This window comes from Lynx rufus, unplaced genomic scaffold (genome assembly GCF_022079265.1).
Source record: "Lynx rufus isolate CCGP_SWC_20201006 ecotype Redwood Valley unplaced genomic scaffold, mLynRuf1.p SCAF_18, whole genome shotgun sequence".
Taxonomy (NCBI): Eukaryota; Metazoa; Chordata; class Mammalia; order Carnivora; family Felidae; genus Lynx; species Lynx rufus.
Genome location: NW_025814832.1, coordinates 39,788,853 through 39,804,644, shown reverse-complemented (window position 1 = coordinate 39,804,644; position 15,792 = coordinate 39,788,853). Strand labels below are relative to the sequence as shown.

At 43.5% G+C, this 15,792-nt stretch overlaps 1 protein-coding gene across 2 annotated transcripts in view; it reads left to right on the top strand.

The window, feature by feature from the left end:
- The window catches only part of TLK2 (tousled like kinase 2), a 116,076-nt gene extending 101,455 nt beyond the window's left edge, over nucleotides 1-14,621 (top strand). For both annotated transcript variants that reach the window (XM_047081659.1, XM_047081658.1), the window contains exons 18-22: nucleotides 1,247-1,416; nucleotides 2,867-3,005; nucleotides 6,959-7,070; nucleotides 8,962-9,069; nucleotides 11,876-14,621. In XM_047081659.1, the coding sequence (XP_046937615.1) occupies nucleotides 1,247-1,416; nucleotides 2,867-3,005; nucleotides 6,959-7,070; nucleotides 8,962-9,069; nucleotides 11,876-12,049 (703 nt within the window). In that variant the 3' untranslated portion in view covers nucleotides 12,050-14,621. The remainder of the gene's footprint in view (nucleotides 1-1,246; nucleotides 1,417-2,866; nucleotides 3,006-6,958; nucleotides 7,071-8,961; nucleotides 9,070-11,875) is intronic.
- Nucleotides 14,622-15,792: the final 1,171 nt, after the last annotated feature.

Genomic DNA, 15,792 nt, shown 5'->3' with positions numbered 1-15,792 from the left:
CCTTTCATCGCAGTGCTTTTTGAAGGCCTCAAATTTCCCAGAGGCCTTCTAGTCCTCTCTAGTCCTGAGCCTGTTAGCTCTCAGGTCTGCTCCTCACCCTTACCCTGTTCTGCATCTTAGGGAAGATGACCCTTGTAGGCTGTTCTGCCAGGCTCCGGTGTCAGTTGTTGTTCAGCTGGGCTCAGCCACTGGGGAGACCGAGATGGTGGTGGGTAGGGACACTCCTCCCCCTCCCCGCTGTGATTCCAGGCTCTCTTGGTGACCCTGGGTTCAGGTTGCACCATCTCCGCCCTTTGGCCCTAGGGTGCTAATGGCTTCCTGTTCTGGATGATCTCTGGGGTGCCTCACTGGCCAGTTTATCCTCTCAGCTCTTCCATCATCCATCTGATCAATTCCCTGAGCTAAAACTTCTCTGTTTTAAATACTCAGGTGGTTTTTATTTCCTGGCTAGATCCTGAGTGATACAACCATATTGTCACAGCTTAGGATCGTTTAAAAGGTCTTCATCTCTCAGGAATACTCAAACAATTCAAGAATCCTTACTTCAGTTTACAATTCCCTTAGAAGATAGACACATGACCCTTCATGCCACAAATGGTATGTAGTTTTACATTTGGGTCTATATGATGAATTGATATAAGTGAAGGAAAAAACTCACACTATGCAATAGCATATTTGTTAGAACAACAGATACTGTACTTTTAAAAGTTCTCTTGTGTTTAGCAAAAAGCAATTATATACAGTATTGTGCCAAACTACCAGGAGACATGACATGAAACCAGTTCTTGGGACGTGGGCAAACCCTAGATTTTTTCTCACTGTCAGCGCTTAGGATCATTTGAAATGTTTGTATTGAGACTTGTATGCTTGAGTACCATATGCTTGTTTAGAACTGGAGCACGGTGTGGAAATGTGTAGGAGACCCCTCTAGAAAGATAATCTAGCTTAAGTACATTACAGTTCTTGTCAGTGTTCTTATAGACTAGATTTAAGAAGAGGTATGTGTGGGCGAATTGTAGCACAACAGATTCCAGTGTGGAGGGCGTGAAGGCTCTTCACCAGGAGAGAAAGCAGTTTCCTTCCTGGCAAACACTCAGGTAGCTAATACTGAATAAAGAATAGAAGAGTACTTTCAGGACTAAAGAACAGAGCAAGAAACTAATTAAAGTTTTCGCTGGGGCTGGTTTAGTTAGTCTTGATTTGCTTGCTGTTTCCCACAGTCAAATGTTGGTTTATTTGTCTTTAGGTTTTGTACAGTATTAGAGTACTGTGAGGGAAATGATCTGGACTTCTACCTGAAACAGCACAAATTAATGTCGGAGAAAGAGGCCCGGTCCATTATCATGCAGATTGTGAATGCTTTAAAGTACTTAAATGAAATAAAACCTCCCATCATACACTATGACCTCAAACCAGGTATGTCTGACTTTTAGGTGACAGTATTGATGGCTTTTCTCTGATCTTAAAAGTGACTTCTAATCTGATAAAGTTAGAGAATGTGGCAGGAGCCTAGAAGGCCTAGTAATATCTGGCTTTGCCTGGGTAGGTGTGGGAATGAAAGAGGCCCAGCCACACAATGCTGGGTTTGAGAGGATGAGTCGGATGAAATGCTCTGGAGAAACGATGCCCTTGTCTGTAGAGCCAGGGCGGGTCACCATGTCAGCCCGATTTAGCAAGGCCTGCTCTGGGTGAGCTCCATTTCACACTACATAGTAGTCCTCTAGTCCAAGTCTTTTCGACGAAAGTGCCTCCAAATTAATGACTTATTTTGCAGGTATGCCTCCCATTTCATTAAATTCGAACAGATTTACGTCTTTTTGTATGGTTACTATCTAATTTCAGTAGTCCTCAGCAAACAGCAGAGGGCAGTTAGACTTTTTACCTCTGTTTTTTTTGTTTTTGTTTTTAAATGTTTCTTTATTTTCACGATAGAGAGGCAGTGCGAGCAGGGAAGGGGCAGAGAGGGAGGGAGACACAGAATCTGAAGCAGGCTCCAGGCTCCGAGCTGTCAGCACAGAGCCCGGTGTGGGGCTCTAACCCACAAACCATGAGATTATGACCTGAGCTGAAGTTGGATGCTTAACCGACTGAGCCACCCAGGCGCCCCACCTCTGTTTTTTTTGTCATCATCCTCAGTTGTTTTTTAGAAGTCTGCATATGTTCTCTGTAGACAGCTGGAACCAGCTTTGGCTTGGGTGTTGGGAAGATGGTTCCCATTTACCTCCTGGTGGGCACAGTTGTTAACTCTGCTTTCCTCTACTGGTAGCTACGTATTAAATCTCACTATTCACTATTCTTTAATGTTCTAATACAATTCAAATGACAAAAAAAAGTCATTATAATGAAGTGGTTTTTAAAACAACAGCTATTTGTGTTATTGGGTTTTCCAGCACTGAATCCAATACATTTTCCCATCATAGGAACTGTAGGTGGCACTGTGGTACTAGTTTTGATTCCCTTGTGTGGTTTTTTTTTTTTTTTTTTCCCCCCCCGGTCCTGAAACTACTGTTCTAAACAGGGTGGTTTAGAGATTGTTACTGAAAGCTCAGATGAAACTTTCCCACCATTTTTGACCAGCCGTCCAAGTGATATTTTACTTTGGCGAGTTGCAATTTTTTTTCCACTGCTCATAGTGGTGGTTTTGGCACATCTAGCAGGTGATTCTTGGAAAATGGAAGTTTGCAGCCAGACACTGAGGACTCTCCTCTAGCATCCAGAGTCCAGATCATTTTATTCCACGAATTTAGATGTTTGCTATTACGTGCGAGAGTTTGAGTTCACTTGTCCCCTTCTTGTCTGTTTTACCTTGAACTTTTCTCTTAATTAGTAAGTCTCTTTTTATTCATGAAGATTTTCATCTTTTTAGGTAATATTCTTTTAGTAAATGGTACAGCATGTGGAGAGATAAAAATCACAGATTTTGGTCTTTCCAAGATCATGGATGATGATAGCTACAATTCAGTGGATGGCATGGAGCTAACATCACAAGGTGCTGGTACTTATTGGTAGGTATCTGGGAGATCTGCCAGGTTGGCTGGTGGAGATATGGCTGTGCTATACTGAAATGTTGGTAATTGATCATTAATATCTACATCCTGTCTTAGGCAAAATGCAGTAAACCAAAGTAGATTTTCCTCCCCAAATATCACTGCCTTTTCGGCCGTTTGACTCTCTGTATTTATATTAACTTGTCTTAATTTTTCTTTCCTTTCTTGAAAACCATTGAGAGAGATTATATATGGCCAGGTGTTGGAGTTGTGTGTTTCTTTAGAGCTGGCCCTATGGAGTAGGGAGAGAACGAGATTGCTCCTGTGTATTTAAAGAATGGCCCTAAATTTTTTTCAGTACAAATGTAGGTCTCTTGTTATGGGTTAATGGGATGAGGGATTCATTTCTAGAGTTGCCAATGGATGATGCCCTGTCAAGAACTAAGAAGTTGTAAAGATCAGTATGTAAAGTAACCCCAGCATCCCTTGAAATCTAAACAGGAAAAAAGTGAGCACAGTTTGCAAAGAAATTTATCCGTACCCATCAGCCGTGTTCTAAAATGTTTTGAGCCACATTTCTTCCCATCTGTTGTCACTCGTCTCCCCACCACCACCCTACCCCAGCTAGCTCTACCTGCTTATTCCATGACCTCTTATTTCTGCCTGCTTTTGACAGCAGGAGCCATAAAAGATACCTACAGCCCAAACAACTCACTTTGTGATTGTAAAGTGTGTTAACAGAGCTTTCTTTTTCCTTCTGAGGTGGTAACAGAAAGCTGCCAATTGGACATTTGATTCCAAACTGAGGTTGGGGGCGGTGTAGAAGTCCCACATATATTAAACCCCAGGGTCAGTTGGTCAGATCACTTAACTTTGAGACTGGAGGGCCCTAGGCCTTAGCAGAATACTGACTGCCTGGGAATGAGGGCGTTGACTGGAAGTAGGCAGAGAAGGGAGAGGATCGTTTACAGCCCACAGGATGAGCTTTATTCTCATCAGTCTGATCATATGTAAATTATGTATATTAGAGAATCCATCAAATCCTTAGAAAAGCATCATGTGCACAAAATTCCTACTCTTCATTGCTCCTTATTTTTTGTGGAGATGGTACCTATAGTGAAAATCAGTCCCTAAATTAAACCTTTGAGTTCCTGGGTTTAAAATAGAAGCTACATTTACAGTGTTTATTTACTATGGTGGTTATTGTGGGTTAGTGTTCCTGTCACTAAATGGCACAAAAATATCTGTTGTTGGAAATTCTGGAAACAGGTCTATACCTCTGCTATATAAATTCACTGAAACTTAGATTTTAGCTTTTTTGTTTGGTAACTTGTTCTTATAAAAAGTTAAGCCTTTTTGTGTTAAATTCATTTTCTCATTGCTACCTATTGCTGTATTTGCTGGGCTATAAAAATTCAGTGGTTGGAATTTAAATAATAATTATGTGATGTTTGGGATTTGCTTCAGAGTAATCTGTTGGTGGGAGGAGGGGTGTATATGAACAGAGATTGGCCCCATGTTGATAATTATTGAAGCTCAATGATGGTTACTTGGGGGTTCATTTTACTGTTCTTTCTACTTTAGATTATATTTGGAGATTATTTTCATAACAAAAAGAGAGGTAAAAAGGGGGCTACTGAGAAAACTTAATTCTGTGGGTTCCTCTGAAGGTTTAAAAAATCTCCATATTGGTAGTGCTAAGCATTGTCATAATCACACTCCTCATGTATCATCCTCTTAGGTCCTAGAGGATCGATACAAACAGGGTGGGAAGACATAACAAATTCTAGGCAACGGTTTGCAGTATTTTGGTAGTTGCAGTGTTTGGTAAAATTCTTCTACATTGAATACTACTTTTTTTTAAAAAATATTTTATTCTTAAGTAATCTCTATACCCAGCATGGGGGCTCGAACTCATAATCGTGAGATCAGCGCATGCTCCACTGACTGAGCCAGCCAGGTGCCCTCAATACTACTTATAAATAAATGACCTATAGATTAGGCCCTGAGAATCCTGTTTCTGTAGGATGATTTTATTGTGACAGAATATGCAATTATGTTTTTAAACATAATTTCGTGCAATATCATAGAACCGTCCTCTACTCTCTCCCGAAGTCCTTGATAGGGAATTACAGTGCTTATTATTGTCAGTATTATTTGGGTGAAGAACTAGTTTATTTCTTCGTTTATACATGGGGAAACTGAGACCTAGAAAGTGACTTTTCCAGACTGATACTGTCAAGTGGCAGTCAACGTCTTTTTTTTTTTTTTTTTAAATCAATGTCTTTTGTACTGTGAATATTTGGCTAAATTATTACTCATCATTTGGACAAATTCAACAACTTCTGTCCTTCTCTACCACCTCCACAAGAGTTATAAATACATTAAAATGATCATTTTGGAACCAAGGTTCTATTTGTTGTTTATGCAAGATCATATTTAAATTATGTATGTTAAAGAATCAAGAACCGTGAAAAGTCAGGTTCAGGGAGGTTTTAGTGACATTTGGAAGAGCTGTTCTTTTTATTCTTTTTCCTATGTTCTTGTTACTTTGCTTTTTTCCCCACTTCATGAGTTCAGTGTGTGTTTTGGCTAACAGTTTTCATTGTGAAGTAATAATGTAGGTCAGTGGTCTTAATCATCCCCAAATGTCTGTTAAAAATAAATAAGAAACAAGAACATAAGACTAAACTTTTTTAAAAGAAAAGAAAAAAGCCCATCATGGAACATTTTCTTCCTCTCAGCTCTTGTGGCCCCCTTCGAGTTGTAAGTTTAGATTTTTATACCGGAAGCACAGCAGGGTCTAAAATAAAGAATTTTTCACAGAATTGATTTTGCCAGCATGAAATCTGCAGAAATCGATCTGTTATCTTCAGAATGCTGCCTTCCAGCTGTGCCATGGCTAAGACCCCAGGCAGTGAGTGGAAGCGTATTCGTTTGGTTTCCTAAATGCCAAGAGGCACTTACCTTCCACACCATACAATTTGGTGTGGTTGGCTGTGCAGCCAGTCTTTTTCCAAGCCAGGAGTGGGTGGGGAGGGAAGGAATTCAGATGAGGATTGACTTGTGCTAACTACTAGTTTGGTGGGCTTTTTCTCCCGTATTTGTTAGTCTTCAGGAAGCCCCTGATCACCCTTCAAGTGGGCAACACAAAATACCCTTTGATAACTTGGACTGTAGTATCACCATTTATTATATATTGTAGTTATTCCCAGTCCAGATGTTACAAAGAGAGCTACCTTACGAAGGCAGACAGCCCCTCCCCTCAGAGATTAATACTGGGCTCTGAATTCATTTGGACTTTTATTATTTTTTTAAATGTTTGTTTATTTTAGAGTGAGAGCGTGTGTGCAAGCAGGGGAGGGGCAAAGAGAGAGGGGGCAGAGGATCCAAAGCGGGCTCTGTGCTGACAGCAGAGAACCTTATGCGGGGCTCGAACCCATGAACTGCAAGATCACAACCTGAGCCAAAGTTGGACGCTCAACAGACTGAGCCACCCCCCCCCCCTCCTTTGGACTTCTAACATAGTTATTTTAGAGACAGTCTTCTTTCTCAGCCAACATGAAAGCAAACCCACACCACTTCAAGTTCTGTTTTGATGTTTGTTGCTGCAGCTCTTATAAAAGGGAATGCACTTCTTTTGTGTTCCCCCTCCTTTTTGGAACTTGTTGAATGACACTCCTATCGGGCGCAACCCTGGGAAAAGATGCTGTGGTGGGTGAAACAGGGGCCAGGGGGAGAATATTTGCCTCTCTCGGTGAACTGAGAAATGTATTTTAAGGCTTTTAGGACATGCTGCCTCCTTAAGTTACAGTGTTTTCTCACGGACTTTCCCCAGCAAGGCCCAAGTCGCTTTTTCGTCTACATTTCAGTTAAAATTGAGATATTTTTATTTCCCACAAGGTCTTCTACTTTGCCTTTTTGTATATGTCCTAGATTTATACAGTCATTTTATTTTCCTTTTGTCCCAGGTATTTACCACCAGAGTGTTTTGTGGTTGGGAAAGAGCCACCAAAGATCTCAAATAAAGTTGATGTCTGGTCAGTGGGTGTGATCTTTTACCAGTGTCTTTATGGAAGGAAGGTAAGGAAGGTCAGATGTGGTGGCTTGATATCTGGCTTGGGTGGCACATGTATGCACTGGCATGGTGTCTGTTATTCTCTTGGAATTAATCGTTTGGTTATACAGAGCTTTTGGATGTGGTTTGAGGAAAACACAGACAACAATAACAGCTTTATGCATAAGCAGAACTTTTCAACAGAGTACCTAATGAATTTCACTGGGCTATTGAAAAACATACATTTTTACCGTTTTCAATTAGATCCAGGATCGGTTTTGATTCTGATAATACGTATAAGGATATGACCTGGTTTATTTCAAATATACAGTTGTCCCAGGAGGCATTCTTCAGGGTCCCACGGACTGGAACTTGGAAAATCTACAGGGGTCTTCATTCCCAGCTACCCCAGTAGTTAAAGCTATTATTAATAAAAGCGTGGTTTCTATCTTCTGTACTGGGGAGATGTAGTGTTAGAAAATATTCACCATCTGTTACCTCTGGATCAAGGTGATAGGTCATTTGGACACATAATAACCTAGGTAGTGAACTGTACCTAATGAATTGTTCACATTTATGTTTTCCTTATGAGAATGCTCCCTTAGGGTAAACATACATACTAGGATACAGGGCACATATAGCCGTATTTTTGCTGTCAGTGTGTTATAAATAATCAAAATTTGTAGGTGGTTCCAACAGTGTAGGTTGTGAGTATAAGCCATTTGGGGGTTCTGCGACTCCCCTGGACTCTTAATACTTTTGTTACAATCCCTAGACCAAGCTCTTAATTTAGATTTCAGCTTCCTCTTTAACTTCTCCTTGGTCTCCTTTTCTTTTCTTTTCTTTTCTTTTCTTTTCTTTTCTTTTCTTTTCTTTTCTTTTCTTTTTGAGAGAGAGAGAGAGAGACAGAGTGTGAGTGGGGGAGGGGCTGAGAGAGAGGGAGACACAGAATCTGAAGCAGGCTTCAGGCTCTGAACTATCAGCACAGAGCCTGACCTGGGGCTCGAACTCACAAGCCATGAGATTATGACCTGAGCTGAAGTTGGATGCTTAACTGACAGAGCCACCCAGGCGCCCCTTGGTCTTTGTTTCTGTATCTTACCCTTTGTAATATGGGGAAACTTCAGAGCCAGTAATGGTTAATTATATTATTATTATTATTATTATTATTAGGTTTTATTTTTAAGTAACCTCTACACCCAACGTTGGGCTCGAACTCATGGGCCCAACATCAAGAGTTGGGTGCTCCACTGACTGAGCCAGTCAGGCATCTCAAGTAGGAGTTAATTATTATTTATACTCTCTGATAATGAGGAAGTACTGCTGATAATGTTGGTAGAGGTTATGTAGAAAGAATTGTGATCTCTTAGTAGAAACATTGTAGAGATGACACTAAACTTGAACTTGTATTTTAAGGCTATTAGAAAATGGCACATTGGGGCACAGATGAAGCCGCTAAGTAACCCCAGCTTTTATTCCACGCGCCTGTTCTTATTCCGTCTCCTGTTTACTTCCTGTTCCATCTGTCTTTATCTGGGTCTTGGGTCTGCCAGTGGCACACATGTGTACTACTTAAGCCTACAGTTGTCACTCAGGGCAGAAGAGGTTGCCGGTTCCTCCTAGGATGGTTTTTGTTGTCAGCAAACCTCAACAGAGGTATTATCCTGTGGCAGACGCTGCTTCCAGTGCCAGCCCTGCCTTAACCTCCGTGCTGGACTGTGAGCTTGTTAGTACTTAAGCTCTGACCCTTTCCACCCCTTACCTATAAAAAGAGAGCGAGGAGACCATCTCCGAAGTTCTTTCTAGCAGTTCTCATCAAAGCAGATCTTCTCCTTTCCCTTCACTATGGTTTTGAATTGTGTTCTCTTTAATTTTAACCACAGGCCCACCTTTGTTTGTTTCGTTTTTATCTGATAGCCTTTTGGCCACAACCAGTCCCAGCAAGACATTCTACAAGAAAATACTATTCTTAAAGCTACTGAAGTGCAGTTCCCGCCAAAGCCAGTAGTAACACCTGAAGCAAAGGTAAGTTTTGACCTACTGGTCAGCAGGAAACAACTGCTGTTTTCTGGATTATCAGTACAAAATTCAAGAGTCATTAAAAGCCTTCTCCCCCTTCTAAATGTGTATTTTTTCAAACCCTTACCCTCTTCACCCGCTCTCCTACAACAGATACTTACCGAGTGCCTGTCGAGTACTAGACACTGTACTAAGTCATAGAGAGGGAATGGTGAGTGTGTAGCAATGAAGTACAGACAAGTTCCCTGCCTGCTAGGAGGTTCTGTTCCACCAGGTGAGACGAACAGTAACTAACAACGGTTCCATCTCAGATGGTGATAGAGATTATGAAGAAAAAGAAAGGGAGGGTACAGGGTTGTGGGAGCAGGAAGTGATGTTTTTGAGCAGTCTTGAATAATGTGATGGTGGGAGCCCTGTGTAGATTTGGGAGAAGATTTTTTTTTTTTTTAAGTTTATTTATTTTGAGAGACAGAGCAGAGGAGGGGCAGAGAGAGAGGGAGAGAGAGAATGCCAGGCAGGCTCCATGCTGTCAGCAGACAGCCCCACGCAGGGCTCGAACTCATGAACCCTGAGATCATGACCTGAGCTGAAGCCAAGAGTCAGACGCTCAACCGACTGAGCCACCTAGGCACCCCTAAGTTTGTTTATTTTTGAGAGAGAGCACACGAGTGTGAGCAGGAGAGGTGCAGAGACAGGGAGAGAGAATCCCAAGCAGGCTCCGTGCTGTCAGTGCACAGTCCCAGCTCGGGCTCAGTTCCACGAATTGTGAGATCATGCCCTGAGCCAGAATCAAGAGTGGGTCGCTTAACCGACTGAGCCATCCAGGTGCCCGGGGAGAAGAATATTTTAGGCAGAGAAGCGCATGAAGCTCAGATGTGAGGACAAGCTCAGCAGATCCATAGAACAGGCAGAACAGAGGGGAGTATGGTAGGCAGGGCAGAGGATGCAGGAGGAACAGAGGAGAGTGTGGTAGGCAGGGCAGAGGCTGCAGGGCAGATTGTAGACCGAGATGGGAGAGATGGGAAGCATAGGAAGGTTTTACTCAAGGCAGCCGTGTGATCTGATGGCTGTTTCAAAAGCCTGCCCTGGAGGCTGTGTAGAAAGAAAGTTCAAGGTGGGAGTTTGACCAGTATTGTATCCAACCCAAAGTAACCCATTTAACTCAAGTTACCGTGTCACATATCTCACTAAGAAGGGTCGTTCTTAAAGGCCAAGGATTATTAAGTTTATTTCTGTGAATGCATTTTTATCTTCCAAATACTTTAATCAGGCAGCTACCTACAGGTGTTTTTTATTTTGGAAAACCAGGATTGTTATACTTATGTGTTTTATTAATTAAACATGGGAAAAAAATAACACATTTCGTGTTTTAGGTTGTTGTTTTTTTTTTAAGTAGGCTCCACACCCAGTGCCAAGCCCAACACCAGGCTTGAACTCAACGACCCTGAGATCAAGACCTGAGCTGAGATCAAGCGTCGGATGCTTAACCGACTGAGCCACCCAGGCGTCCCTGGATTTTTTTTTAAATAGACTTTGTTAGACTTTATTTTTTAAAGCAGTTTTAGATTCATAGCAACACTGAGCAGAAAGTAGAGAATTCCCATGTACTTCTGTCCCCACACATGGACAACTTCCCTCACTGTCAGCATTGTGCACCAGAATGAGACATTTGTTACCCTCGATGGACCCTACATTGGGACATTATGATCACCTGAATGTAAAGTATGATCTTTGGGTGATAATGACATTTTAGATTTTTAAAAGTCCAATTCCTGTATTTAAAATAATTGCATTACGAGACTTTGATTAAAATGGTCTGGTTAAAAAATAGGAAAAGATAAACCATCTGTTTAAGGGCCTCTGTGATACAAATTATAGAAACTGATCCTGTGTAGCCATTCATACCTAGCACAAAGGAAGCTTCCATGTTGGTAGTAAATTAGGATTCTTTTTTTTTTTTTTTTTTTTTTAAGTTTATTCTGAGAGAATGAGCTAGTGCAGATAAGCGGCGGGGGGGGGGGCGCGGCGGGGGGGCGGCGGCGCAGAGAGAAGGAGAAAGAGAGCATGGAGGCTGATGTGGGGCTTGAACTCAGGAACCACAAGATCATGACCTGAGCTGAAATCAAGAGTCGATGCCCAACCGAGCCACCCAGGCGCCACTAAATTAGGATTCTGAATGAAACCCCACTCATAGCATGATTCTCTGTCTGCAGAGCTCTTGGGGAAACAAGTCCTGTTCAGGTTTTCTTTAGTACTTAGGTATGTGCCTCATCATTTGCTTGATCACCTTTTACGGAAGAATGTGATACACAAGGCAAGCATTTACCAATCTGTGACACGTTGTAGTGTTAGTGTTGGTCTCCTCACCCTGCACGTGGCGATGGTTTGTCATTACAATTTTTACTTCCTCAGGATGTGGCGAGTTCACATGAGGCCGTGATTTGTACACGCAGGACCATTAGGTTAGATGTGCCTGTGTAAACCGTCCAAGGCAGAGAGATTTTTGCGTTGGTCTTTGTGCTTCGGGGGCAGAGGTCTCTAGAGGCCAGGTCATGCCCCATTCCCACTCAGGAATGGCTCAGGTGCCTCTGTAAGGAAGGAGCCCGTGGTCACAGAGAGGTGCTGCTGCCCATGTGTCTCCTTGCCTGGTCCTCTCCGGGCGTGATTTCTGGGAAAGGCCCCGAGCCCCTTCTCTTTATAGAGGGTGTTTGCTCTGGGCCTGGGCCCTGGCAGCTGCCACAGAGCCTCAGGGTTCTCTCTGGGAGCAGCAGGATTATCTGCCTCAGGCTTCTTCAAGAAACTTTCCTTTCAGGCGTTTATTCGACGATGCTTGGCCTACCGAAAGGAGGACCGCATCGATGTCCAGCAGCTGGCCTGTGACCCCTACTTGCTGCCTCACATCCGAAAGTCGGTCTCCACGAGTAGCCCTGCTGGAGCTGCTATTGCATCGACCTCGGGGGCGTCCAATAACAGTTCTTCGAATTGAGACCCACTCCTAGGCTGCAAACTGTTCAGCACACACAGAGTGGACAAATGGCATTCAGCAGCGGGTTTGGAACATAGCGAATCCGAATGGATCTCATGAAACCTGTACCAGGTGCTTTTATTTTCTTGCTTTTTTCCCATCCATAGAGCATGACAGCATCGATTCTCATTGAGGAGAAGCCTTGGGCAGCTCTGGCCAGGCCTCGTAGGAAAAGGCCCCGCCCGAGGTTCCGGCGTCAACGGCCACTACGTGTGGCTGCTCTGAGTGAGGAAAAAATGAAAAAGAAAAACTGGTTCCATGTACTGTGAACTTGAAAACATGCAGACTCAGGGGGGTCCCTGATGCAGTGCTTCAGATGAAGAATGTGGACTTGAAAATACAGACTGGGCTAGTCCAGTGTCTATATTTAAACTTGTTCTTTTCTTTTAATAAAGTTTAGGTAACATCTCCTGAAAAGCTTGTAGCACAAAGGCTCAGCTGGGGATGGTGTTTGACTTCGGAGGAAAAAAAGTTGCTATTGCCCGTTAAAGGCACTAGAGTTAGTGTTTTATCCCTAAATAATTTCAATTTTTAAAAACATGCAGCTTCCCTCCCCCCTTTTTTATTTTTGAAAGAATACATTTGGTCCTAAAGTGAAACCCGTATTAGCAAGTACGTGGCAATGTTCATTCCAGTCAGATGCAGCTTTCTCCTCCGTCTGGTCTCCTGTTTGCAATTGCTTCCCTCATCTCAGTAGGGAAAACGTCGAGTGGCAGGACTGAGATGTGTGGGGCTTTGCCATTGGACAAAGAACGAGGTTAGAAGCCCGCAGCTTGGAGTCTCTAGGTTTTCAACTATTTCTTCACAATTTGAACACTTGACGGTTGTCCCTTTTAATTTATTTGAAGTGCTATTTTTTTAAATAAAGGTTCATCTGTCCATGCAGTCCTCTTGAATTCTCTGAATGTAGTAACTATCAAAAAACTGTTCCAGAGGTAGGCAGAAAATGGGCCAGGGAGCCAAATGCTCCAGGGATCAGGAGGTCCTACCTGCGGTCTCTGTGTGCTTGCTAAATGGTGTAACTTTCTTGTTGACCACGATATTAAAACTTGATCAGCTCATGAGCTTTCCTCTGTTAGATCTTTTGGCAGGAAACAACCTCCAAGCCTCTAAATTTTGTGGGTGTGCGCTGATGTGTGTGTCTGTGTGTGCATGTGCACACACGCTTTGTCTAACTCACCTTAATAGATTGATCAAGTGGAATTAAAAAAATAATTGCAGGGAGATAGGCATTTTGAATATGAACATTCTTTTGGAGCTCTTGTTTTTTTGTTTTGTTTTGTTTTGTTTTTTTACATTCGGTCGTTTCTGAGATGTGTGATCAGCTGAAGACAGAGCTGAAACGGGAGATGTGCGGCCCCACGTGCCCTTGAAACAGCACAGCACTCGACAGTAGGGAGGGGAGGAGGCCAGAGCCTGAGCATGTGGTAGCCAGCTTGGAATGTTACTGACATATGTGGCAAGAGGGCTCAGCCAGAAATATTTAAAGATGCAGCATTCAGGCATGCGAGTTCCCTGGGCAGGGGGAGGGCAGTCAGGAAGGGCAGAGAGCTCTCAGATAACTGTAGTCTGTCTTTCACGTGTGAAAAATGTCACTGGTGACACTTGCGCTGGGACCTTTGTTGGTTTTGTGGACCTGCTCTGCCCCAGTCTCCCCAGTACCGGGAGATCTTAGGGGAAGAGGGGGTAATCCCAGTTGGAGAGATGTTTGTGGGTAGATATGGTCTGCGGAACTCTGAACGGAAGGAAGTCGGTCCAGGAGTCCTCGGTGCCCCCAGCTTTCCATTTTATCATCGCAAGTGTCTATGCACGGGTTGTACACATGATCTATGTCTGTGTGTGTTTGTGTAGTACCTTTTTTTAACCATTACTTTCAAGCTGTTAAGCAGAGAGTCCCTACAGGGTCTCGGGTTGAGCACGACCCTGAAAACCCTGAGAGGATGGTGTCTGCATATGTGAAGAGACGGAGGAGGCGAGACTTACTCAGCATTATTACGTTCTCTTCCTTGTTTTCTTCTCGTGCAGTGATCTTGCGAGACCTTTTTTTTCTTAAGGTTGAAAGAATGCTGCTGCTTTGAGCCGTCCCTCTAACTTCCCGCCGCCTTCTCCCCACGTGCTTGGTTAGAAGTGAAGCTTCAGGACTTTATCTGTCCATCTGTCTTTTTCTCCCCTCGCCCTGTCTCCTCGCTTCCCTCGGGTCTGGGGCCTGGTTGGAGCTGACGGGGCTCGCTTGAGTCTGGGCAAGGCCTCTTTCCACTGCATGGACTAGCCCCGGAGAACATGCGGAACACTTTTTCTAGACTTTTAAGTAGCCAGTGAAATCACGAAGTGGGGTTCTTCCATGACATATTTTGTTAATATGGGTTTCACTTTTTTCAAGGATGATCCCTTATTGCCACAACTGATTTACTTTAAACAATGACAAAAAAAAAATGTGTATTAATTTGTAATTAAATCCAGTCAGACTGTTTTGGACTTTCCCAACTTGGGGGGTGGGGTGGGGAGGATATTAAAATAAGTTTCAAGAAGTGAATCTCCCAGCCTCTTGATTTTGCTCTAGTTCTTAGCTTCAAACAGGGCTCTTAGCATTTAGGGGGCGGGTAGGTAGGGGAGTCCTGCAGCTGACCGAGTCCCAGTGGACATCGCAGGCATGATGGCCATGTGTCGATTTGTAGAACACCTTTCGTACCTCCAGTGTGCCAGCAACTAATGCTTGTTGGTGGGGATACAGCAGTGAACAGGATAGGGAAAGCCCACAGCCATCGGCTTGCAACCCAGGGGTGAAGGCTCTGGGCCCAGGAAGGGAAGGGATACAGGGCTCTGATGGGAATGAATCCGGCTCCAACTTAACCATCAGGAGATGGGCAGCTTTACATGGAGACTTGCTGCTAAGAGCGGTATGTACCCCACTTGTGTGGCCGACCCACACACACTTGCTATCCTCTGCCTTTCCCCCAGTGCTGTGAGGACAGGTTTTCCTCCAGGTGAGAAGATGAGCAGTCAAGGAGCTCTTGGTTTCCTCATTTAGAAAAAAACTCTTTTTAAACACAGTCATCTCCTAGAATGCTAGAGCTAGAAGAATCTTCAGGTCCAGCTCCTCGCTTCTAAGAAGGCGACATTTACAACTAGCCTGACCCACCTTGGGGAGTTCTGCTTTCTGAGAATCTCTACCCCTCCCCCCTCCCACTTACTCATCATTCTACTTGCCCAAGCTAGCTCAGTCTGTAATTAAAATCAGCCCCGGGGTAAGTGGGGGAGAGACGTGGTACACACACTAGTTGAGGTATGGAAAATCTCTGCTTCCTAAAATTAGCTGTTCTCTTTTTATTTCTTAAGGCAGAATCACCTAGAAGTTAAGATTGTGGGCTTTACAAGTAGGTCTGGTTCAGATCCTACCTCTGTAAGCTTCAGGGATAGCTCCTTGCATGGTTGTCAAGAATAGAAATAGGGTATGTAAAGCACTTGGCACGCAAGAGGGGAGTAAAAAATGTGGTTTACAGACGGATCACAAGATCAGTGAGTAAGATTGCTGAGATTGAAAGCCCCAAGTTTGCTGGTGGAGAGTCAGAACCTTTCTACTTGCCAGGTGGTCAGGAGGTCCTTTTGCCTTGGGTAAGTGATGCACACCTTAGGCTTGAGATTCCCTGCAAAACTTTATAGGTTCATTCAACAGTCTCTTATTACCCTGGGTCCAAGACTGCTCT